The sequence below is a fragment of the Doryrhamphus excisus genome, chromosome 7, assembly GCF_030265055.1.
Source record: "Doryrhamphus excisus isolate RoL2022-K1 chromosome 7, RoL_Dexc_1.0, whole genome shotgun sequence".
In the NCBI taxonomy this organism is placed as follows: domain Eukaryota; kingdom Metazoa; phylum Chordata; class Actinopteri; order Syngnathiformes; family Syngnathidae; genus Doryrhamphus; species Doryrhamphus excisus.
The window spans coordinates 13,672,227-13,698,773 of NC_080472.1; the positions used below are offsets into that span (position 1 = coordinate 13,672,227).

The 26,547-nt window shown below is 46.8% G+C and overlaps 1 protein-coding gene across 1 annotated transcript; it reads right to left on the reverse strand.

Annotated features, from left to right (window-relative positions):
* Positions 1-17,316: 17,316 nt before the first annotated feature.
* On the reverse strand, positions 17,317-23,234 carry net1 (neuroepithelial cell transforming 1). Its single transcript, XM_058078786.1, has 9 exons — positions 22,951-23,234; positions 20,288-20,395; positions 20,045-20,209; positions 19,601-19,663; positions 19,273-19,446; positions 18,941-19,198; positions 18,699-18,869; positions 18,292-18,478; positions 17,317-18,211 (listed from the first exon to the last, which is right to left on the reverse strand). The coding sequence occupies exons 1-9, from the start codon at positions 23,041-23,043 to the stop codon at positions 17,793-17,795; spliced, it is 1,638 nt and encodes a 545-aa protein (XP_057934769.1). The 5' UTR covers positions 23,044-23,234; the 3' UTR covers positions 17,317-17,792.
* Between the last annotated feature and the right edge of the window lie 3,313 nt (positions 23,235-26,547).

Here is a 26,547-nt window from a genome sequence, read left to right on the forward strand (position 1 = left end):
TCTGTGTGGAGTTTGCATGTTCTCCCCGTGTATGCGTGGGTTTTCTCCGGGTACTCCGGTTTCCTCCCACATTCCAAAAACATGCTAGGTTAATTGGCGACTCCAAATTGTCCATAGGTATGAATGTGAGTGTGAATGGTTGTTTGTCTATATGTGCCCTGTGATTGGCTGGTGACCAGTCCAGGGTGTACCCCGCCTCTCACATGAAGACAGCTGGGATAGGCCCCAACACCCCCTGCGACCCTTGTGAGGATAAGCGGTAGAAAATGAATGAATGAATGTTTTTCATTAGATAGAATGCATAGCAAAGCTGCGTATGGATCATGACTTCATTTGTTTGCACAGCTTTGATATTTGATATGAACAGTGTTGCATGTATCAGGTCTGTCTGGAACATCACCACCTTTGTCACTGTTTAAGCTTATTTATTTGCTAATATCATGTCGTTCATTGTCTGGTGTCACGAGACAACACGGTCTCCCACTGCAGGCTAAGAGGTGTGTTTCCCCCGGCAGGGATCTAATTGTGCTGTCTTGTGTGCAGCAAAGTGAAGGTGTGAGTAATGCGGCATCGGGGTGAGTAATGGCTTGAATAACACGGTGCCTTCCCTCAGGTGGTGCGTGAGGCCCAGATGGTTGGCGAGAGGCTTACACGCAACAAACCGGAGGAAGGGCAGACTGGTGGAATCAGCTGCTGACACGTACACTGTCCAGAACACGATTTACATCACGTTTGAGCAGATCTAGGGCTCCAATCGCTTTGATTTTCTTTGTGGAGCTGACATGTTTTCCGGGTAGTCCGACTTCCTCCTTCACCCCAAAAACATGCACGTGGAGACTCTAAATTGTCCACAGGTGTAAATGTCAGCGTGTACTCTATGTGCCCTGCGATTGACTGGCAACCACTTCCTGCATGAGGACGAGACCGTATGGAACATTGATTGGTATTAATACGCATATTACTACCTGCTTCATAACACACAGCTATGGAGGATTTGGACACAAAATGTCATTCAGTCTTAGGTTTACCCGCTATGTAATTGGATCCTGAGCCAACACTGTAAGTCAAGTCAAGTCAGGTTTATTTATATAGCCCTTAATCACAAAAGAGTCTCAAAGGGCTTAACAAGCAGGCAACAGTAGATGATAGACAATAGACGACAAACGACATCCCCTGATCTGAACCCCCATCAGGGCAAGGAAAAACTCAAAACCCATTAGGGAAAAAGAAACCTTGAGAAGGGACCGCAGATGGGGGAATCCCCCTTCTAGGATGACCAGGCTGCAATGGATGTCGAGAGGTTAACATGTGACAGTTAAATATAAACAGAGAGTATAATAGTCCAGGTCCAAGATGTAATGCCATTAGGACAGTTGGGCAGCCGCGGGTCTTGAGATGATCACCATCCCTCTGCTGCAGCGCCTCCACAAGGTAGGCCACGTCAGATGTCCAGTTTCGTCAAGGCAACTTCCAAACAGCCTCTCCTGGACTGTCCTATAGAAATTAGTCTTAAGTCGGGACTTGAACATTTCTACTGAGGTAGCAGCTCTAATATTAACAGGTAGAGCATTCCACAACGTTGGGGCCCGAATGGAAAAGGCTCTAGAGCCCGCATACTTCTTTCTGGCTCTCGGGATGGTCAAAAGACCGGCGTGTTGTGAGCGTAGGTTTCTAGACGGAGCATAGGGTACAATTAGGTCCATCCATCCATTTTCCATCCATTTTTCTCCGCTTATCCGGGTCCGGGTCGCGGGGGCAGCAGTCTTAGTAGGGAAGCCCAGACTTCCCGATCCCCGGCCACCTCCTCCAGCTCCACCGGGAGGACACCAAGGCGTTCCCAGGCCAGCTGTGAGACATAGTCCCTCCAGAGTGTCCTAGGTCTGCCCCGGGGCCTTTTCCCGGCTGGGCATGCCCGGAACACCTCACCAGGGAGGCGTCCGGGAGGCATCCGGACTAGATGCCCGAGCCACCTCAACTGACTCCTCTCGATGTGAAGGAGAAGCGGCTCTACTCTGAGCCCCTCCCGGATGGCTGAGCTCCTCACCCTATCTCTTAGGGTGAGTCAAGCTACCCTACAGAGGAAACTCATTTCAGCCGCCTGTATCCGCGATCTCATTCTTTCGGTCATGACCCAAAGCTCATGACCATAGGTGAGGGTGGGAACATAGATCGACCGGTAAATTGAGAGCTTTGCCCTCCGGCTCAGCTCTCTTTTCACCACGACGGTCCGGTACAGCGACCGCATTACTGCCGAGGCTGCACCGATCCGTCTGTCGACCTCACGCTCCCACTTTCCCTCACTCGTGAACAAGACCCCGAGATACTTAAACTCATCCACCTGGGGCAGGACCTCATTCCCAACCCGGAGGGAGCACTCCACCCTTTTCCGACAGAGAACCATGGCCTCTGATTTGGAGGTACTGAGTCTCATCCCAGCCGCTTCACACTCAGATGCAAACCGTCCCAGTAAACGCTGAAGGTCGCAGCCCGAAGAAGCCATAAGAACCACATCATCTGCAAATAGCAGAGATGAGATTCTAAGGCCCCCGAACTGGACTCCCTCAATGCCTTGGCTGCGCCTAGAAATTCTGTCCATGAAAATTGTGAACAGAATCGGTAACAAAGGGCAGCCTTGGCGGAGGCCAACGTTTACCGGAAACAGGCTCGACTTACTACTGGCAATGCGAACCAGACTCCTGCCCCGTTTGTACAAGGACCGGATAGCACGTAGTAGCGCGCCACCAATCCCGTACTCCCGGAGCACCCCCCAAAGGACGCCACGAGGATGCCTTTTCCAGATCCACAAAGCACATGTAGACTGGTTGGGCAAACTCCCATGCACCCTCAAGCACCCTGGTGAGGGTGTAGAGCTGGTCCAGTGTTCCACGACCAGGACGAAAACCGCATTGGACCTCTTGTATCAGAGGTTCGACCAACGGTCGTACCCTTCTCTCCAGCACCCTGGAATAGACTTTCCCAGGGAGGCTGAGGAGTGTGATCCCCCTGTAGTTGGAACACACCCTCCGGTCACCCTTCTTGAAAAGGAGGACCACCGCCCCGGTCTGCCAATCCAAAGGTACTGTTCCCGACTTCCACGCAATGTTGAAGAGACGTGTCAGCCAAGACAGTCCCTCAACATCCAGAGCCTTGAGGAATTCTGGGCGGAACTCGTCCACCCCCGGAGCTTTGCCACTGGGGAGCGTAGATAGTACCTCAGCCACGGTGATGGCACTGTCCACGTATGTGTCCTCAGACTCTGCTTCCTCTATGGAAGGTATGTCAGTGGGATTGAGAAGGGCCTCAAAGTATTCCTTCCACCGTCCGACTACATCCCCAGTCGAGGTCAGCAGGCCCCTGTCTCCACTGTAAACAGTGTGGACTGGGCACTGCTTCCCTTTTCTGAGGCGCCGGATGGTTTGCCAGAACCTCTTCGAGGCCGACCAAAAGTCGTGCTCCATGGCCTCACCGAACTCCTCCCACACCCGAGTTTTTGCCTCGACAACCGCCGAAGCCGCGAACCGTTTGGCCTGACGGTACCTGCCAGCTGCTTCCGGAGTCCCACAAGCCATCAAAGCTCGATAGGACTCCTTCTTCAGCTTGACGGCAGCCCTGACCTCTGGTGTCCACCATCGGGTTCGGGGCCTGCCGCCACGACTGGCACCGACCACCTTGCGGCCACAGCTCCGGTCAGCTGCCTCAGCAATGGAGGCACGGAATATGGCCCATTCGGACTCAATATCCCGGTCCTCCCCCGGGATGCAGGTGAAGCTCTGCCGGAGGTGAGAGTTGAAGACTCGACGAACGGGAGACTCTGCCAGACGTTCCCAGCACACCCTCACTACTCGTTTGGGTCTACCAGGTCTGTCCAGCATCCTCCCCCGCCATCTAATCCAACTCATCACCAGGTGGTGATCAGTTGACAGCTCAGCCCCTCTCTTCACCCGTGTGTCCACAACATGCGGACAATTAGGTCAACCAGATAAAAAGGTGCCAACCCATGTAATATTTTGTAAACCAGAAGCAGTACCTTAAAGTCACATCTTAAATGAACTGGGAGCCAGTGCAGGTTGGCTAGTATTGGAGAAACATGGTCACACTTACGTGTCCTTGTAAGAAGTCGCGCTGCAGCATTTTGTACTAACTGCAAGCTTTTGAGACTCCCCATTGGAAGACCAGAAAGCAGTACATTACAGTAGTCAAGGCGAGACGTGACAAATGCATGGACTAGGGTCTCTGCATCAGAAGTGGATAGAATAGGTCGTATCTTCGCAATATTGCGAAGATGAAAAAATGCTGTTTTAGTAACATTCTTAATGTGTTTATGAAAGGATAGAGTCGGGTCCAATATCACACCCAGATTTTTCACAGACTCACTTTGGGAAATTATGCTATCATCAAAACTCAGAATGGTGTCCTTAAACAGGCGGCTCTGTTTAGCAGGGCCGATGATCAACATCTCAGTTTTATCAGGGTTCAAGAGTAAAAAGTTACAGGACATCCAATGTTTAATATCAATGAGACAAGCCTCCAAATTAGAGCAGTCCTGCGGGTCAGTTAACTTTAGTGGGATATATAGCTGAGTGTCATCAGCATAAGAGTGAAAGCTAATCTTATGTTTGCGAATGATGTCGCCAAGCGGCAACATGTAAATGTTAAACAAAAGAGGGCCGAGCACTGAACCATGTGGAACTCCACAAGTGACACCACAGAACTCTGAAGTCACATCATCACAAACGACACGATGCGTCCGATCCTCAAGATAAGATCTAAACCAAGAGAGTACCGGACCAGTAACACCAATATATGTTTGAAGGCGTTCCAGTAGGATAGAGTGATCGACAGTGTCGAAAGCAGCACTGAGATCAAGTAATAACAATATTGTAGATGTGTCACAGTCCATAGATAGAAGAAGATCATTTGTCACTTTTGCAAGGGCTGATTCAGTGGAGTGGTTCATCCTGAAACCAGACTGAAAAGGTTCAAAAAGATCACTCAAAGCCATGTGATCATTGAGCTGTTGTGCTACAATTCTTTCAAGGATCTTGGACAGAAATGGGAGGTTAGACACCGGCCTTTAGTAGTGGGAAATACTCCCGGGGTCGAGGGTTGGTTTTTTCAGCAGGGGTCGAATCACTGCAGTCTTGAAAGCTGCAGGCACAGTGCCAGATGAGAGTGATAGATTAATTATATTTAAGATTGAGGGGGCTAGAATTGGGAACAATTCTTTAACAAGTTTCCCAAGAAGCGGGTCAAGCAGACATGTTGTCTGTTTTGCAGCACTGACAAGTTTTGTAAGCTCGTCCAGAGATACTTCCTCAAAGTAGGAGAAACTAGTGGGACAGAGGATGGAAGTAGTCCCAGCAGCGGTCATGGCGGCCGACATGTTTAACCTGTCTGGCGGTAGGGTGTCCTTTATTTCCTTCCTGATGAGCTCAACTTTATTTGCGAAAAATCGCAAGAACTCGTCGGCTGAGAAAGGGGAACTACTAGGAGAGGTCCTCTTCTGGGTTAGCAATGCAACTGTGTCGAATAAGTATTTAGGGTTACTTTTATGGAGGTCAATTAGTCTAGAAAAATAGTTGTTTTTTGCCGCAACAAGAGCCTGTTTATATTTAGTCAGACTATCTCCCCATGCCTGTCGGAAGACCTCAAGTTTAGTTGCACGCCATCTGTGCTCCAATCTCCGACAAAATTGTTTCAGCCTTCGAGTTTCACCTGTAAACCAAGGAGTAAGTCTCTTGGCATGACACTTAAATCTCAAAGGTGCAACAGTATCAAGAGCTTTACATAACACCTTGTTGAAATCATTTGTAAGGTTGTCTATAGGGCCCTTATAGGCCCTTATAGACCAATTTTCGTAAAGGTTGGCTGACTGAGGCTGTTCACTCCCAAAGAATTAATAGTAGTAATATTAACAAGATTGCTCCGTCTAGAACCCATGCCATATTTTGACTTGTTGTACACACGATAAGAAGGCAATACCATAGGGGTCTGATAGTTGTTTGTTGAATCATCACTAGTACAAGAGGGAGGTTCAAGTTTATCACGAGGCCCTACCTCAGTAGAAGGCAAGACAGACTGTGGAGTATTTATGGGTTGTGAATCTGTATGCATAATATGTTGCTTTATTCTACAGAAAGGACGTATGTGTATTGTTCAAGTCCGGCATAGCGCCAGTTAGCCATAACCTTACAGACTCCACACCCGTTCTAACAGGCTCGCTAATCACCTGTCCCCCGACTTGTTCTAGCGCAGGATGTCATGTGGGACTTAAACAGAGTCCCACAAAGGGTAAGAGCACCTTCCCCATTAGGGTGAAGGCCGTCTCTACCAAACAGTCGGGGGTTCCTCCAGAAGGAAGGCCAGTTATCTACAAACTGAAATCCCTGTTCGTTACAGAAGCCAGCCAGCCACCGGTTTAGCGAGAATAATCTACTAAACCTCTCATCATTGCCTCTCGCAGGCAAGGGACCAGAGACAACTACTCGATGCCGACACATCTTTCTGGCGAGATTACAAGTCCTTGCTATGTTCCTTTTTGTAATCTCTGATTGCCTCATCCTAGTGTCATTGGAGCCGGTGTGTATCACTATATCAGAGAAACTAGTGTTGTTTGCTTTATGTTGGCTAGCTTCAATATCGGGTGCTCTGGCCCCAGGAATACACATTACGGTGGCTGGGTTCTTAAGCTTAATGTTACGGGTGATGGAGTCACCTATAACTAATGTGTGGGAGCCAGTCGACTGTGACATAGTGGGGCTATCTAAGGGAGTGTAACTGTTATGCGTCTGAATTGGCTCACCGCGGTTAGCCGGCCGCTTAGGGCTAATGCTAACCAGACTAGTAGGTTGGCTACAACCTACGCTATACGTTCCTCCAGCAGGGAAAGCCTCTCAAGGAGGAGGGAGCAGGAGTTGCAAGAAGCCATACTCACGTTTCTTGTTGATCGGCGAGTTAGTAGGAAACTTGAAGAACAACTCTGGTGACACCGCTGGAAGTCCAAGTCGACGGGCAAGCTTGGTCCAGTCAGTCGTTTTAGTTTATGAAAAAAAAAATTGGTTGCGAAAAACGTCTAGAAGAAAAGATCTGTTGAAGATCGGAATGAACGGAGCTAGCTTAATTCAACGAGCGCGTGCGCGAGCAGTCTGAGGTGTGAGGTGTGCCACGACCGTGCAAAATGTTGTAGAAGCAGGTAGTACTCCAAGCAAGTAAAGACTTTCATATTTCCTTAATGGTGCAACAAATACATAAAATGAAAGTGATGCATCATGTGAGGACTTCCTGTAGACGTACCTGCTGTCATATTCATTAGTTCAATGGGGGTTTTTTTCAAGTTTTTGCTGTTTAAAAAAAAATCCAAATATTTAAACATTCTTCTTAAAATTGAATATTCTGGACTTTGTACCCATAATATTATTAATATTTTATTGGTGTTATTACTCCCTCCCTCTACCCGAATTTCCCAGAAATTACGATTTTATTGACTTTTTTTTCTTTAATACCTCAACTCTATGCTACTATAATGACATTTTTCCTCATAATATTATGAGTTTAAATATTTTGAATTTATACCTTTTTTTAAAACTTTTTTTAATTTTCCATCGATTTAAATGTTGACTTTATACTCGCAAAACTTTCTTTAATATTTCAACTTTATAAAAAAAATATATAATTTTTCCTCATATTATAACAACCTTTTTTTTTTTTAGAATTAATCACAGCCAGTAAAAAGACAGCAGTGTCCCACAAATGGCCCCTGTGCTGCACTTTGGGCACCCTCCCTCTGAAACGTTGTCGTCTGACAAAACACAATGTTATGAGCAGGTGTGATGTTGGTACTCGGTTCAGGTGTTCACATGCCAGGAGGTGTTTCAAGAGTGGTGAACTTCCATCTGAGTCCCAAGCGGAAGATTTAGCGTTTCAGGTTTGACTTTCTGATTGGTGCTTTCACAATCAGGTGACTAAGAGGTTGGTTGCTAGGTTTGCATTTCAGGCGGCTTGAAGCTGTGAAGTATCACATTTTGACGTTTGGTTTGTCAGAAAATCCAAAATCCAACCAACTGAAATGCTGCAAAGTAGACGCTAGGGTATGTGGTAGAATGTGTACAATGGTGAATGGGAATTTAAAAAAAACACAGTTAACAGTGTTGTGTACTGTCCAGTTGGATAATGGGATGAGTGGGTTGTCCGGTGGCATAATCCAGAGTTAGATGGGCGGTGCTGGGAGAGAGTTTAGCATCCTGACAGCCTGATAAATGAAGCTGTCCCTTGTAGATCTCGAGGAGGCGTGGGGGGGGGGGTCTTGTTAGCCCTTCTTAACTATGTGCTGTAGGGTCTTTTTGTAGCTTCCATACCACAGAGTGATGCAGCAAGACAGTATGCTCCCCGGTAGAAAGTTTCCATGATAGGGAACGGGGCTTTGGTTCTTTTGAGTATGGGGAGGAAGTAGAAGCGTTGCTGGGCCTTCTTGACATCCAAACCCACTCTTTCCCAAGTTTCAAGAACCTCTTCATGGTTCAAAGTGTGATTGTGTGATTTGAATTACTGACTTTGACTCTGATGTCTTCCTTTGGGACTTGTATGTCCACAAATAATGTTTATCTATATTAAACTGTACTTTTACAGCTTCAAAGTGATTTTTGCGCTTTGGGCTTTTGAGTATTTTTCAATAAAAAGACATAATTTCTTCATTTTTTTTTACTGGTCCCCGTATAAGAGCTATAATAATACTTTGCTTTTATTGGAAATAACATCCAGTGGGGTGGGGGGCTGGCTGTGGGTGCATGGGTAGCGGGGCGGATAGCGGTGGGGGTGGTGCTCTGCGCGGCGTGGGCCGGGATTAGCGGGGGGCTTGCTTGGGGGGCGGGGTGGTGGGCTCTGGGTCGTGGGGGGGCCTCGACCAAGGGTTGGGGGGTGGGGCTGGCCGGTGGCTCACGGGCGGCCCCTGCTATTTGCCGGTGTCTGGTTGGCCCCTTCTGTCTCCGGTCTGGTGGCGGTCTTCCCGCCTCCGGGGTGTCCTACTTGGCGGGTCCGTGGGTGGATGGGAGATGTGGTGGAGACGGGTCGGCGCTGTGGTGGAGGGTGGGACTGGGGGGGGCATTCACTTTTTGCGGCTGTTGGGGTATCGTCTGCCTGGTGGGCTCTGCTGCCTGGTGTGTGTGTCTCTGTCCCGCCCTGGCACTCTTGGCTCACGAGCCCGGGGGGTGGGGTTGGGCTCTTCCCCATGCGGGTCCCGGTTCTCCTGCGGTCTCTGTGGTGTCACTCCCTGGGCTGCCATGGTGACGGATGTGTTGCCGGGGCGCGGTTCCTGCTGTTCTGGTGGCTGTAGGAGCAGCCTCGGGGCGTGTGGTTTGTCCGCGGCTCCTGGTGGTCCGGGGGTGGCATAGCTGGCTCAATCTCTGGTGGGGCCCTCCGGGGGGAAGCTGGCAGGCCGGACTGGCCGCCACGATGGGCTGGGTGGGGCCCGTGGTTGGTCCTGTGGCCCAGGGCTTGCTCCGGGCGGCTGGCTTGCCCGGCTCGGTTGGCCGGTAGTGCGGGGTGGGCGTGTGTGGGGCCCCGATCCTCCCTGCTGCACTGCACCACCTCACATACATGTAGGACTTTGGGGGGTGGCCTGCAACTGGTTTTGCCGGGGGCGAAGGGTTTCCTTGCGGATGCCCTTTTGTCCTCGGCATTCCTCTGGCTGGTCACCCTTCAATTTTAACCGCACCTTAGACACTCAGTTCTGGGGGGGGGTCTGGGCAGGCAGGGGACCCACCATTGCTCAGCTTCCTTCCACACACACACACACACACATACACATACACCACACACATAGGTCAGCCCTATGGGACAGGCCTATTTTTAATTGCACTATCTACACAATACCATCTTCACACACACAGGTGTAGCGGGCTGGACCGGAGAGCCTACTGCCTACCCCCGCGATTGGCCCGCTGGCTGCTGGGGCTTGGCGGCTCGCTCGGGGTGCCCTGGGCTGCAGGATATTTTGGTCTGGTCTGCCTGGCCTTCCTGGGGGTCCCGCTGGAACCAGCTGACGCCGGGGCTTGCCCTGGTGTCATGGTTGGCGCTACCTCCCTGGATCTGTCCTGGGTCGCGGGCGCCAACGTGCCCTTGGGGGGGCGTTCACCGGCCTCCAGGCAGTGGGGTCCGCGCTGCTGGTGGCCTGAAGTCTACGGTGGTGGCTTGGGGTTGTTGCGCTGTGGTGGCTGCTGCGGGGACCGGGCTGTGTGTTGGGAGGGGACCTGATCCTGCTCGTGGGTACGGGGGCCGGGGTGGCGTGTGGGGATGGGGAGCATGCTCCTCGGGGTGGGGCCTGCTGGGGGGGCGGTGCTCTTTCGGGCGTTTGGGTGTCTGCTGCCACTGGTCCTATGCTCTGCCGCATCGCTGTCCCTGTCTTTGCCCATCCCCAGTCTTGCCTTAGGGCTCGTCGGGGATGGTTCTCCGGTACGTGGGCGGAGCGCTGCTGGTTCTGGGGGCGGGGGGTGGCTGGCCCTCCCGGTGGATGGTGGGGTCCTTCGGGGGCCTTGCGCTGGTCCTAACTCCTCGGCTCTGGTGCGTGGCCTCCCCGTGACTTGGAGCTATGGCTCTCCCTCACGGGGGTGAGCTGCCCGGTGGATGTCGGCCGGCGCAGTGGAGCGCCTCACCACTCGCCTGCTCGCCCCCTCCGCTTGCTCATGTGCGGGCCTCCTCCCCTCGCCCGCTCCTTTGTCTGCCACACTGCAGTAGCCCTGATGCCGTGGTCGAGGAGAGTCTGGGGGTGCTATGCCTTGGCGGTCCGTACCTCCCTGGGCTCGGGGCCTGGTTGTGGGTCTGGGACCCCTGGGTCCCCCACCCTGTGATGCCCCGGACGCCCCACCCGGGGACGTCCACAGCATGTGTGTGTATTGAGTGGATGGGGTGTGCATGTGTCTGAGTTTATTTTATGTATTTATTGTTTTAAATACTTAGATAATTAATTATTAGTTTTATTATAATTATATATATATGTATATATATATATGTATATGTGTGGATGTGTATGTGGGCATATGGCCATGTAGATATACGGGGGGGGGGCTCTGCGGGGGTCTGGCGTAGGGTGTTCCATCTCAACCGCCCGGTCCTCCATGGGGCAGTGTGCCCGGGCCTCTTCTGTCCTGGCCGGGGCGGTCCTATGTCGGTGGTCGGGCCTGGGGTTACCTGGGGCGGGCCGGGTTCTGCTTCCTGGGGGTGTGTGGGGGGCGGGAGGCGGTGCCTCCGGCCGTGGACGGCCGGCGGGGGCGCCCCTGTGCCCACGGGTGTGTGGCCTTCGATGCCCTTCTGCCCTAGTAGGGTATGGTCTCCCGCTGGTCTCCGGGGTGCGGCTCTCCTCCGGCCTGCTGGCGCCCTGTTGCCGGTTGGGATTGCTCCTCCATGGCCTCTTGCTGGTCTCTTCGGGGAGTTGCTTCGGGGGCGGGTCTTGGGGAGTCGGCCCTGGCTTTGCCCACACCCACGGGGCCGGAGGATCTCTGGCGGTGGGGGCTTGACCTGGCTGCGCGGGGCGGGGTTTGCTGGGTGGTAGAAGGCAGTCTCTCTCCTTTTGTCATTCTCAGTGACAATTACACATTCACACACTCGCATTCACACACACAACACACCTCCATATGGGCACTCACAGCACATGGGTGCTTCTCTATACAATCTACTATCTTATCCCTGATGTTTATATAGTATTGGTATGCTATTATTACAGTAATAATGATGTCAAGCAATGAGATTTTAATTACTGTAACTGTATGGTTGCAATTGTGTTTACTATCATGGGTCATGTCCTCATTGTTACTATTGCTATTGGTAAGTTGGACTGTTTCATTCCACTGATATCATCTCCAGTGTGACCCTTAGCCATCATTGACATTTAACTGTTCTGTTTGTCACTGTTGTTGTTTTGGGAATTCTTGTTGCTGCTGTTTTTGTCTCTCCCTCTACTGCCCCCCCCCCCCCCCCGACCCCACCTTTCTCTTCTCTCTTCTTCTTTTCTGTTCTTCTTCTTGCTCCGGTCCGGTCGTCCCAAATGGCATAACAAAGACATCAAATAACGGCAAATAAAATTTCATGGTACAGGGAAGTTGTAGCCAACACCTTTCCTGACACAGAGCAAATCTGTCTAGCATGTAAGGGCATTTAGATCAACAATACTATCAGCCCCAATGGCTGGACGGGACAAAAAAGAAAAAAGAAAAAAAAAAAAAAAAAAAAAAAAAAAGGAAATAACATCCAGGAAATGAAATATGTACATGTGTTATTTGCAGTTTACCAAAGATGTATTTATACATTTTTAAGATATATTTATGTCTTAAGTTTTTTTGTGGTGATGAATCAATTGCACGCTTATGGATGTCACATTTAGAGTTATAGTTGATGGTGTCATATTTTCCTGAAACGTAGTAGGTAGTCTCTGTAGCCGTTAGCGCTTCCATCACACGTTCCCCATGGCAACAGACTGTAAATATGGTTGATACCATCTTCACCCAGCAACGTTTATACTGTCTTTTTTGCTGTTCACTCCCGCTATGCAGCCTCTCCTCCTTTGTATCTCCATGGGGATCTCTGATCGCTCCGCGTATGGAAGGAGTGTTCAACGCTAACAGCTGCTCCCGAGTGTAAACAATGGAGGCAATGGAGGCAAGCTACAAACGTAACAAGATGAACATCCATAGCTACACACTTGCTTGAGGGGTGGTATGGCACAACAAAATAATTAAAAAGTAATAAATAAAGCACTATTAAACAGTTTAAGCTCTGCAAAAGATACTCAGTTCCCGTAACTAGCTTACACTCGGGCGACACCATCTTCAAACATCCAGTCCATATTGATATGACCAGTCAAAATAGTCTAAATTGTCTGGTACTGAAGGGGTTGTTTTGTGAAAAATGGCTGGGATTTAATGAGGTAAACACAAATGCAACGAAATGCCCCAATTCCATTTTTTAAGCCTGTGCCCTTGCATATTTCCACACAAAACGCCTTACATAACATGATTCCGATGGTTCAAGGTATGTTCAGCTCTTGCCAAGATGCTTCATTCAGCAGATGCAGACGGCAACCTGTAATTCCCTCGTAAAAAACATCTATCAGGAGTATTAAATGCAAAAAGTCTTATGCCACCCTAAACTATCTGGAAATCTGTGTGGCAAAAAAGAAGACGATGAATAGGGTAATAATGGAGCAACTAAAAAAATACGACTACTCACATCAATGGCCACAAAGAGAGGAGGACAACCTTTTCAGTACAAGCCCAGGAACAAAGAAGCAATCTGGCATCTTACTTGTGATCCTACACAGACTTGCAACAGGTCTTCATGTAAAAAATATCAAAAACTCCTCATCCTAAGGAAATGAAAGAGCCTCCCTTGAACACAATGTTGAAAGTAACATAAATCCTACCTCTCTGCATCACTTGTAAAATATTGCTTTTTGGGGAATGGCGGGGGAGGTAGCCTGGAACACAATCTCTCAGTACACAAAGTAACCTTCAGGCGAGGTTAGCTCATCAATCCTAGCTCTTATTTCTATTGTCAAGCTTTCCCTAAGCTTACTTGAAGGCCAGCCGTCTGTGGGCCTCTGCCCGTGAAAATATGTTGCCCCTTTTTTTGCAGTTTCTTGCTGCTGCTTTTCGTCTTAGTTCATGGCCTCTACGTGGATTTCATCAAGTACGGTGATGACCTCACCTTCTTTGTGTACTCTCATTTTATTATGAGTGATAAACGTTCTGTTAAGTAAACCGAAGCAATGCAACCAGCGCCATATGAAATGAATATGACTATAAAACTTGCACTGCAACCTTAATATGGTTGCATGTGAGTATTTGGGATCAGTAACTTGTCACGTTTCTTTAAAACCAAACAGGGAAGCAAATGTCAACAGCACATCCACTTGAAGCTCACCTGATCAAACGCCTGCAGCCACTAGCTAACATTAGCATCCTCAGGGCTTCATTAGTGGAAATGAGGACGCAAGGAGACTCTGTCAGTTTTTTTATATGTACACTCTGCACTTGTCTGCAGATGATGTGGTCCTCATGGCCTCATCGGGTTGAGAACTACAGTGTTTACTGGGTGTGAAACTTCTAGGATGAGACTTGGCACATCCGAATCCGAAGTCATGGTTCTCAGTGAATAGCAACTTCCGGGTTGGGAATAAGATCCACTCGATCTGTGTTTCCACGCTCACCTGTGGTCATGAGCTTTGGGTTGTGACTGAAAGAACGAGATTTCAGGATACAAGCTTCCAAAATGAGTTTCCTCCAGAGCTCAGTCATCCAGGACAGGCTCAGAGTCGAACTCTTTGACTGCTCCTTCTGGACCCCTCGCTGGTGGCATGTCCAGGACACCTAGGACACGCTGGAGGTTTATGTCTCACAGCTGGCCTGGTCTTGGTAGAACTGGAAGAGGGGACCAGGAATTTTGGGCTTCCTTACTGAGATGAATGGATGACTGTCCACTTGTCCAACATAATAGATGCCATATATCACATACTGTGCATTAATGTAACATTAATGCTAGGAGTCCACTGGGCTGGCGCCAGTTGGTGTCAGTTCGGTCCAAAGATTATGTGATTGGCGCTTAGTGGCTCGCTCTGGCGCCGAATTATGTTCGCTCAGCATGTTGCGATGTTGCCGTTATTCGGCCCTACAGCAAGCCACTACACACCAATCACAATCTTTGGCGCAAACTGGCACCAACTGGCACCCACCCAGTGGACTCCTAGCATCATTGGCGCAACTTGGCTCGTGCCATCACATTCCAGTGGATTCCAATAGGCAGATTGTTTGCGACATTTGATTCAACTTGATGGACCGATTGCTTGATGCAAGTGGCGCAACGAAGATTTTAAACATTTAGAAATTTTCTTACCGCCAAATTCAAATTTTACGGACCACCACGAGCCAGTTGGGAAGCAGTTTGAGCCACTGCACGCCACTAGGCACCTTATTGGCGACACTTGGCGCCACAGCAAATTGCATTGGCGCGAACTGGCACCAACTGGCGCCGGCCCAGTGAACTCTTAGCATAAGAGACTATCATGCTATTTTAGCCTATTTGCTGAAGAAAAATGATCAAACTTAAATGTTTGTAGCTGACTGAAGACGAGTTGGCTGTCAAGTGGTGGGCTCATGAGATATCTTCCCCTTTTTTCTCTGAATTGTACAATTTGGATTTTTGAATAGTCGTTTCACCACAGCTGATTTGCTTATGTAAGCGCTTTCACAGAAATGTGCATATGATTTAATGCTGGCTGATCCCACTGTGTGTGTGTGGGGGGGGGGGGGGGGGGGTATGGAGGTGTGTGAGGGGGGCCGGAGCATGTGGGAGGTTCATTCATGTCATCAGTGCTCATGCATGTTAAAAAGGCCACACAGCCCCACACAGTCGAGACAATAAACCGATGGCTTGTTTGTCACATTAGCATGAACACACAAAGACATTCAGTGTACCTACAAACATCTAAATACGCACAACAATAAAATACAGTATAGGTCAAACTGGTTCACAGCTGCAATCCTAACTCAGAACCTGAAAGTAATGTCAAAATACGCTTGGTAAAGACAAGGAGCGCTATCACTGACAGTTTAATGAAGCTTGTTGCCAAAAGAGGCTTGCTTCACATCTTAAAAGTGTCTAAAATCCAGCATAATGAAGACACAACAGCAAAGTTTCAGATGCAAATCTTACGCAGATCTTTATTGATCTTATAATTAGGTCAAGTTAATGGCAAATACACCCTTTTTCTCAACATAAAACATACAGAAACCTTTTCTTTTTTACTCTTCCCCTACATACGTTTCTCCAACTGTTGTTCTCAACGTCCAAACAACCATCGCTTCTTCATTTTCCAAACACCATCTCTTCTCTCCTGCTCCCAGTCAACATTCTTTTTTCCGATTGCGTTTGAATCCCATCTTGAAGGATATCGAGTATATCGTACATCCCGGTCTCCTCTGGTGCAAAGTAGTGTCCACAACTTCAACCCCATGCAAAGATGCTACACTGAAAAAGTTCTGTCTCCTTGGAAAGCCAAATATGGCTCAGTTAAAAAAAAGTTGGTTTCCCAAGCAAGGACTCCCTTTGTGTTTTTGACATCCAGCTTGTTTTTGGATTTAAATAATGCCTGACGTAAACGCCAAAACTTTAACAGCAACTGTGTACTGACATCTGCCATTGGAGGAATGTATAAAAATAAGACGTATTGTCATTGACTTTCACAGAGATACTTTTATGCTACGTTTTAAATTATTTATAGCAGGGTTCTCTTCCTGTCTTACCTTAACACATGCGCTACCTCAAAACTAAAACAGTGCTCCTTTAATTATACCTCAAAATACCACATTTAGAATATAAAAATGTAAAACTCTGCTACACACCCTTCTACTGCAGAACAATAAGCTTACACATTCATGGTAAACAAAGTTTAAAGGGATTAGAGACCAGCTGACACATGACAGTGCTTCATGTGTCATGCCTCTCTTCTATGGTGGGGTTTCAAAAACAAGCCTTCCCAACTTACATGGTTACTTTATACTCCACGTGTATGTCACTGATATTGTACAGCGGAACCTGATTTAAGTTGACGCCCCTCGGACTGCCAACTCACATTAACGTAACTGAAACAGTTCAGAAATGAGGAGAATGGGAGAACGCTGACATGGTTTTCCTTCATGTGTGCATCTTTTAATTTGGGTTCCTTTGTTTTTGTGCAGTATTTTATACTCATATCTAATAGCGGCTGTGCTGATTTCATTGTACGTCTTGACTACAATGACAATAAAGCTTTTGTACATGCGCAGAGCTTTCTTCTGGTGGCTAAAAATCTATAAAAAAAACAAATAAATGGGTGCGTCTTACCAGTTGCTGTTGTATAATGCTGCCAAGCTTACTTCGCACTGAACAGAAAGTCATTGTGTGCATGTTTTGAACGCTGTAATGTTGTTGCCTTTTCATGCTGCTTAATGATGAAGTTAAATGGGTGTGTTTTGGTAGTTGCCAAGCTTACTTTGCACTGAACAGGAAATAATTGTGTGCACGTTTTGGATGCCTTAATGTTGTTGCCTTTTCATGTTGCTTAATGCTGAAGTTAAAAGGGTGCGTTTTGCGAGTTGCCATTGTATAATGCTGCCAAGCTTACTTCGCGCTGAACAGGAAGTCATTGTGTGCACGTTTTGGATGCTGTAATGTTGTTGACTTTTCGTGTATTTTTCGTGTGTCTTTTTTAATGATTAAGGTAAATCATGTTGCTAGTTGCTGTTGTAGAATCCACGTTTATACTGCCAAGCTTAGTTTGCACTGAACAGGAAGTTGTTGTGTGCACGTTTTTAATGTTGCAATGTTGTCTTTTCACGCTGCTTAGCAATATTACAACAAATGTCAACATAAACAATCAACATAAGTGGTCGTCCACTTTTTTGTGATTAAAGGCTACATAAATAAACTTGACGTAACCATGTATTTGGGAATTTGTTTGTTATAAGACTAGAAAAGGACTTCAGTGAGTCGACATCAAGTTTGAAATGACCCCTTAGGGTCGCCAAAATGTGTATACTATATCAACATAATAGGCACTTGGAGAGGGGCTTGTCTTAACCGGGTTCCAGTATGTTGGGTTTGGGAAGGCCTGCTCTATGGGATGGACTTGTAAAGGAAGGGTGAGGTAAACAGCTGCCAAAGAGGACAGTAACACAGAACACTGCTGTAAGGGTACGCACACGCTGACACATAAATACAAGTCCCACGCTATTCCGTGTTTCTGTACAAAAGTGTTCTTCCATCTAGTGTCACACCATCGTCTCTTTTCTCTTCCCTAAAGAATAAAGAGACTTCTTGTCTTTTTTGGTTTTGTGAGATGGTTGCGATGATGATGCCGATGAGGGAGATGGAGAACTCGGGGATGACGAACTCGGGCTGGTGTCGCCGCAGGGTGAGCTGGGTGCAGACTGACACATCCGCTGCGGGCAGTTCTCATCCGTCTCCTCCATGTGGACGATGGCGGAGACGGAGGACGGGCGGCGCTTGGAGCGGGCGTCTGTGACTTCACGCGGGGCGGGCGATGAGGGCTCACCGTGGGGCCGGTAGACGGAGATGGCGGCGCGAAGACAGTTGAGCCACTGCTGCTTGTGGAAGACGTCGTTCACCTGCAGTGTGTGTGACTGGGCCTGGCTCGGGTCTTGGGAGCGCACACGGAAAATATTCTTGGCTGAATCGGGGAGGGGAAAAAAAGGCTTACCAGCGGTCCTAAAATCAAAGACTAATTCTGACACGGGACTCAATCCTCACCTTTGTCTGCGTTGCTGAAAGCACCTCTGAAGGAACCGCCCATCCTGACGTCGCCGTCTTGCAGGTCGTCCAACACTAGGTCCTGCACGGGAATTGGCTGGCGGTACACTTGGAAACACTGGCGCTCGTTTCGGGTGACTGAGCGAGTCAGAACAAGCAGCTCGGTGAACAGGAACACGTGCAGCTTCTGCAAAAGAGACCAGGATTTTTTTAATGACTACTTGCTCTTTGAACTGTCGTATTTCATTACTGTTTGGATCGGCCTGTGCTTTTGGAAGCAGATTGGTTGACATTTATAGCAGCGGTGTCCAATGATTTGGATGCAGGGGCCATTTAAAAAAAAAGGCTATGGGTCAAAGTAAAGGCATGTCAGCTTTGTGTTGTACTGTTTTCCCAAATTTGCTTACCGTCCCACTCTTGTTGCGAAGCTCCCCGTGACACAGCAGGCTTTTGCACTGTTCGATGCGAGGGTCTCTCTGGCGATCGTCGAGATACTCCAGCTTGTCGATGTAGTACAAGCATTCAGACTCGCCCTTCTTCATGTTGATGTCTGACAGCACGCCTTGGATGATGGTGATCTGAAGAAAAAGTATTTAGCACACCTTCTAATCTGGGAATGTTCAAACAGTCTTTAAGGGTGCTTCCTTACTGCTTGTTCTAAGCTGGCGGTGTCTGGATGCTCTGGTGGAGTGTGTCTGAGGATCTCTTTGAGCAGCAGTGGGTACTTGACCAATCGGGAGCGTGGGATGTCCAGGAAGCTCCAGAGATCCAACTTCCTACTGAAGGGCGATTCCAAGCAACGCTGCAGGAAGTCCTGCACCCGCCGGTCCTGTTTCTTCTGGTCCAGGAGGGCCTTAGCTGCTAACTGGTTGCTGCAGTACTCCTTGTAAGCATCGAGCCTGGGTAGCTACACATATGCAGATGTTAGCACCTTTTTAGCACTATCTTCTACACTTAATACTTCATTGAAATGTAGCTTACCCAATTGACGACGATCTGACCTATCTGCCCCACGGTTCCATTGGAGCCTGTTGCTTTGGAGAGCTGTGCCAGCAAATCTTCATGCAGGGGGATGTAGGCGTCCAGGTCGCCAAAAATGTGAGAGAGCTCTTCTTCAGACATGATGGAGAGCTTCAGCATTGGGTCATGGTATGCCTGCAGAAAGAGGGGAAATTGTTCAATAAAGCCAGCTAAAAATAGCAGCACAGACACAGAAAAGATAAATTCCTGGCTTTTTATAGCCCCTGGCTTGATTACACGGAGGGCCTGCCAGGCTTTCATTTAATCTGTTTGCTTTTTGAGTACAAACCTTGCGTGCGAGTTGGAGGTCCTCAATCAGGTCCTGTTCTCCGCGAGACAGCTCAAATATGGCCTGAGCGAAAAGAGGACGGAGAGTGCACATGAATCAGGCTTTTTTATTATTACAAGAACCCAATACCCCACTGACTAAAAACACCAGACCGCAGTGTGTGCCAAGCGACTGAAATCTCTCTGGCCGCCGTCTTCGCCTCCCTTTCTTGCGTTTAAAAGTTTATAGCCGCTGACAGCTGGCAAATATGTCTGACATACTAGTAAGTAGGGGGTTGGCCTTCTTGGCTTGTCAGTTATATGTGAAATTGCACAGACTGGGAAATGGGCCCTATATGGCTTTTCCATTGAAAGTATTTGACACAAATACTGCAGGGATACGTGAAACTAGTCAGAGTTATTCAAGTTTGCTGTCTGGGTTTTTCACCCTGACTGAACTCCTCACCTCCTGCCGCTTTATCTCTTTGGTGGTTAAAGTCCCCTTCTGGTGCACGTCTAGCGTCTCTGACCACAGTGTACTGTTTCTCCTTTTAGGTGGCGTGGGGGCCGTCGCCTTGTTACAAGGCTTCTGGGGCATGCCCGGCGACTTGCCATCGCTCCTGAAGGAGGCCTGTGGATGGGGAAAGGCCAACATGTCAGACATACTGTATGTTGTGTTGCCGTGATGAAAGGATGTCAAAAAGCCTACCTGGATGGTTTGGCCGAAGCGCCGGACGGCCCCATTCTTCACCGGAGAAATGAGGTTGGCTAACGACGTCACCCTGCCGAGAGGACGGACACGCTTGTTGCTGGGTTCCTGGAAAGAGCGGGGTGAAAAATGTTAGCTAAGAAAGCAGTTGGGTTCTGGCTCGGGCACCTATGGCTAGTTAAAGACTGATGATGGAACTATTGAGAGGTCCCCTTAGCAGTTGTTTACGCCTGCTACTCGCACCTCCCCCTCCAAATCGTCCTGCATAGCTTAATGTGTACCAAAAAAAAATCAAACCTCATCATGCAAGTCGAAAACACACAGTCTTGTCACGCTCTTATTCCAGACCAAGCACTAGAAAAGGATCAAGACGACAACATAACCCAGACTTTAGGTTGGGAGAATGGGAGAGTCCACAAACTCCCTTGTGACTTCCATGTCATCAAATCCACCAATGAAGTCACAAATCCTTTTTATTGACTCATCTTCCAGTCTTTGGAGCCAGGAAATCGGAGATGGCCACTAGGCTTCAGGTAGACTGGCAGAGAAATATTACATATTGGGAATACGGAGGCCCACAGCGGTGGTCGGCAGCTGTTGGTTCCATCATGCAAGAGGCAGCCCACCAAAGTGTAAAGACCCCCTCTGAGTGCCGATCTGCAAGGGAAGGGGGGTCTGGAGGCATGCCAGGAATGCACGAGACACCACTCTCAGCTGTTCAACACCCCCCCCGGCACGCTCTGCAGCTATCTGCCTGACAACAAGTCCTCTTGGAGTATATCAAATGTGTGTGTGTGGGGGAGGTAAATGCTATCCCTTGCCTTGCCACTTTCTTTAACTTCCCTTTCCAGACACACAAGGCAGCGTAAGGCAAGCGTGTCAGGCTCTAAACGAAAAACAGACCACCAGTCACGGTAGATCTGAGAAAAGGAGTCGCCAATGTCGTAAAAACATGAAGTGAATCTGTCCCCAGCCTGAGTGCTCCTGAGTGCTTCCATGTGCTCCTGCAAGTTGATACAGGTTCTCTCGTGAGAGCACTACACCTGGGCCAGGTAACCCCCCTCCACACCTCCACTAAAGGAAGCTGCTGGGCTTCATGCCAACAACAATAATAACAGAGATGCTTGCCACCTGCAGATGTTCCTTAAAATCATAGCGGTAATTAGCCACATTTGCAAAACTCTGCACTGTGTGGCTCGTCCTGACACACACCAAAAGGGTTTTGTGAGGCTCCAGGCCACATGGACACAGCTGCGGAAGCCATCAGCTCACTTCCCAGTCTCAGACACAACTTTACACGCCCACTAGTGGCCGCGCTGCTATTACCTTGGTAGACAATGGGAACACAACAAAACACCACAGGTTAGAGAAGCGTGGCAGGGAGGGTCCAAAATCAATCAATCAAAATCAATATTGGAATAGCAAGCTCTTCCTGTCTTTTGGGGAGCAAAGGTGGGGGTAGTCCAACATGACATTAAGGTCAAACAATACTGGCAATTTAACCTGCAAGCTCTTAAACACCATTCATCTTCATTTGCTGCTGTAGTTTATAAATATTGCCGATGGGAAAATGCATACAGTTGCACACGTGTCACTACCCTCAAACTCCGACCAAAGCTAATATTACAACCTCAGTTTTAGGAGGGGTTGAGAGCTCAGAACCCGAGCTTTGATCTACCCCTTAAATGTGCACTGTTGCCCGAAAACTCCAGATGTGGCTTCTGCTTTTAGAACAAAGCGTAGCTGAAACCAGACCTCAAATGACAGAGCTAAGGTCATCAATAAGTCAGTTCTTTTTGCCTCCCTTGTGAAAGTCTGGGAACTCGTCGCTGGGGAATTGGCTCCAGACTTCTCCAGACCTCAGCAGATTTACTGTCAAGTAAAACCACACTGAGAGCAGTCACCCCTTTTTAAGGGGAAGGCGAGCTAATTTTTATTGGTGAACCTGTTTGTCCACAACCCGTCGTAGTCGACTAACTCGAGTTTTGGTCCACCAATTTTGTGGACATAATTGAGACCTAAAGGGATCATTTACATGAAAAATGGGTCAAGGGGTTAACTTAGACATTATTACCCAAACGGTGTTGCAAAAGCATCTTTGCTTTTATGTACAACTCAATGAAAGCAACAAAGTGGAAGCATTAAAGGAACTGTGATTATAAAACCACAGACAGATCCTTACATCGTTGAACATTTTGTTACAAATGCATCCAAAAATGGAGGAAACCCATGTCTATAAAGCCATTCTCCTTATATCTACAAGTAAATGTGCAAGCAATAGTTAGTTCCAGTTCTGTCGACAACTGCTTATATCTATCTATGTGAGTCAGCCAATCTGAGGGATGTCAATTGGAACAGGCTCCACAATATTTTTTATTTCTACTGGGGTACTGTGTGGTACTTTGTGGCCTATGCTGAATACGCACTCCAGATCCTACCAAGCTCCCCTGCCGGGCTGAATATTTAAGAAAAGACGGCTAATATGGAAAACTGTGTGTGTGTGTGTGTGTGTGTGTGTGTAAGTGGGGGGTTCAGTTAAGTGTTCAAAGTCCTGAAGCTTATGTGTGCTCCCTCAATAGGGAGAACACATAAGTGAGATTAAAAATGGACATAGGCACTGACAGCACTGACACAAATGAGCATCTCTTGATTTTTCAACTCACCTCTGACTCTTTGTGGACTTGGTTCTGGTAGTCTATCACTTGCAGAGTCCGTTTGATAGGCACCAAGCTACCCAGTTCATCGTAAGCCACCATAGCTTTCCGTAAAAACACAGTATCCTCTTTTTCTTTGTAATCCTTAGTTGGTCTCTTCCAAGTATTCCACAGAAAAAATAAGTTAAGTAATAAATATTTTAAAAAAAATCTCCCCTACTGGGAACTGAACTTTGAGAGGAGTTCCTCTCACACAAGCTTTACTAAATGTTGGTCTGGTCAGGACAGAGGGCGGGAGGGATTTATAGGGGGGTGAGTACACAGGGGAGGAGACAACCCTCATGGCTGCAAATGAGGCGGGATCAGGTTTGCAGGCAGGAGACAAGACACGACCCACATGCTTTGTTGTCCCATATACTCGGGACTAAAGAGCACGAGTGACAAAATGTTGAAATCCCAGGTAAAGTTGAATGCTAAACAGGGACTTTGATGGGGGCAGCATCGGCATACGGCACGAGGTACTCATACTTTATTTAGATGGAGGTAGACACGATAACAGAAATAATATTGAAGGATGGACTGGTGGCCAGAAGTTGATGGAAGTTTCCGATTTTAAATGTTCACGCTATGAGAGGGGAGTCAATATTTGACATGTAAACACTTAATAATTTATTCAGCTACAATTTCATATATAACTTAATAGACATACTTTCAAAAATACATAGTAAAAATACATGGCAACTTAATATCTAGTAACATTGCAGCTAAGTTATTCAGTTTTATTCAATTTAGTAAATTAATCCATATAAATTATATTAAAATATTAAAACTTACTTAAAATAATTGATATTTATTCAATATATTATCTAATAACATAATATCCCAGCAAAATAATGTATTCAATATACTCAATTGTTAAATATTTGAAAACAAAAGCCACTGGGAGCAGTCATAAGAGAGCAATTTAATATCTAGTAACATAAATAATAAGATGGCAAAGTAAGTTTTAATCAGCTTGCAATGTTTTAAATAATTATGCATTTTATTATAATGAATATTAAAATGCATAGAAAATAAATGGATGTGGATTAATGTAAGAATTCCATAAAAATGTCATTAAAAATTAATGCATTGGATGTGAATCTATTTAATTCATAATTTATTCAATGTATTATCTAATAAAATAGCATCAAAGTACAGATAAATTATTTAAGATGCTAGCATTCAATAAAAAAATAAAACTTTGCCTGGATTAGTATTGGTCATTATAAGGACATGGAAGTCATTTGTTGCATGAAACCAGCAAATAAGACAATGATGACTGATGATAATTAATCATTCTCTCTTATAGGGAATCAATCAAGACAGTCTTATCACACTAACGGGGGGGCGGGGTATTTAAATATCAATAGTGAAAACATTCAGCCAGATGTTTGACCTGAAACCTGTATATTGAATAGTAGCAAGGGGGTTGGGTGTGACTGCCACCCATTTGCTGATTTGTCTAACAAGGTGCAAAAGGCTACCTTCTTTGGTGCTAGTTTCAGTCACGTCAAATGAAAATCAAACCCTTCACCGGTGAGGTGAAGGCTGGTGAGGCTGAATGACGACCACACCTGAAGCCACAGATGCCTCAACACACACCCAGGCTATTTGTGAATATGGAAAAAGCAGAGGTGTGTTATGTGTTTTTTCCAGCAAATGGGTGACAGTGTCAAGTCGTAGAATTTATCCTCCTGGGTCAATATGGAGGTGTGAAGGTGAACGCAGACTTGATGCTGCTGATGTGTGTGTGTGTGTATGTGTTGGTGATAAAACACAGATGCTGTATAGTGGCTTCAATTGGCACGTTGTGGAACCACTCGAGTCCCAGCCCAACAGGTCTTCTGATCACTTCTGTGGCAATTAAAGATGACGATCGGTCTAAAACAATAATATGTAACAATAGACCATGGAGGGTTGTTCAAACGTTGACCAATGAGGGCCACATTTTGAAAAAGGAAAGGATGCAAGGGCCACTAGTTTTATGTGCATCTCAGCTTTGTGATAATGGTGAAAATGTCTACTATTAGCATACACTTTGCTCCTTTTTTCCTATTTTGTGCAAATTTCGACTTTATTCCCATCATATAACTTTTCCCCAAACTAATTTTCCCAAATATTTTGTTTTATTTCTCATAATATTATAACTTAAACCTTTTTTTAAATTTAATAATACTATACTAATAAAATGATGTAATTTTGTGTAAAATTGTGAGTTCATTCCATCAAAATTGCAACTTATTTCTCGTTAGAATACGACTTCTGTCTGTGCCTGTTCTTTCAATTTCTGCTGCTGTTTTTTTTCCCTTTGTATTATAGCTTTCCCCTCATAATATTACTTTATTCTCATAATAATACTTTGACTTTTTTCACAACCTAATTTTCCCAAATATACGTATTAATTGTTTCACATAGGACTTGAAAAAAGTAACTTTAAAGTGACTACTAAAATTATTTGTTCTCATAATAGTTTGACATTCTTTGACTTTCTTTTGTTAGATTACAACTTTTCTCTCAATATTTGGACTTTATTCTTACTAAATTAGCGCAGATTTGTCTAGGTTTTGCTGTTTCTTTAAATTTTTCTTGTTAAATTCTATTTTTCAAAAATGCCGTGGGCCACAAATGAATATACCACTGAGTAGCTTTTAACTATCATAAAAGAAATCCTTTTAAGAGTAAAATGCAGGTTTTCCTTTATCAGAGCTCTCTACACCTGAAATAACACCCCTATAGTCCATTGTTCTTTGTCTACACCACTTCCGCAACACTAATGCGCAGGCTATTGGATCTCTACAAGGACATAAGAGATGGCTACCAAGCTAACTCATTAGACTCAAATTTATTTCAAGTGTTTCAAACAGTTTGGGAAAGTTTAAATTTACCACTTTGACACGGAACGGGAGGAGAACATTAACATTACTGACTCCTAATGACCAGATTACTACATGTAACTTGTCTTTGAATATTGATTTAGCATGTTCTGTTGAATCCAATGCTCCAAACGTCAGACTTTTCCTTTCCAGCGACACCTACTTTATAATGAAACACTCCCAAACGATGCAGGAGCTGCAGTCAGTCTGTGTGTAGTCTATATGCAGATGACACAGGGTAGCCTTGCTGTTAGTCACCCAGTATGGGGAGACCTGCTGCTGAATCAGCTGTACATCTGGCCCCCGCCGCTATAAAAACTAAACATGGCTCAGTCTGCACCCCCTCCCCCCCCCCGCCTCTCATCACACAATATAATTTACTCTCCAAAATGCATGCACGCTTCTGTCTGTGGAAGAGTTGGGGGTGTTGGCTGCATGAGTAATGTCGCGTGTGGTGTGGAGGGGTTTCACCGCTGTCTAACCTATGCCGTGCCAGGGACGGATAAAAACGCCGTGGCCTGGGGGAGTGAGGGGGGGACGGTGCTGAGCTTAACTGAACTTTCAGTCAGGAGCAGTGAGCACACAGCGTCTAAATGCTGCCCTCGGGCAAAAACATTAAACAAGTAGACCTGGGCAGAGAAACACTGCAGGTTGACCCAATAGAAATAGAAAGCTATGGCAGTACTGCTGC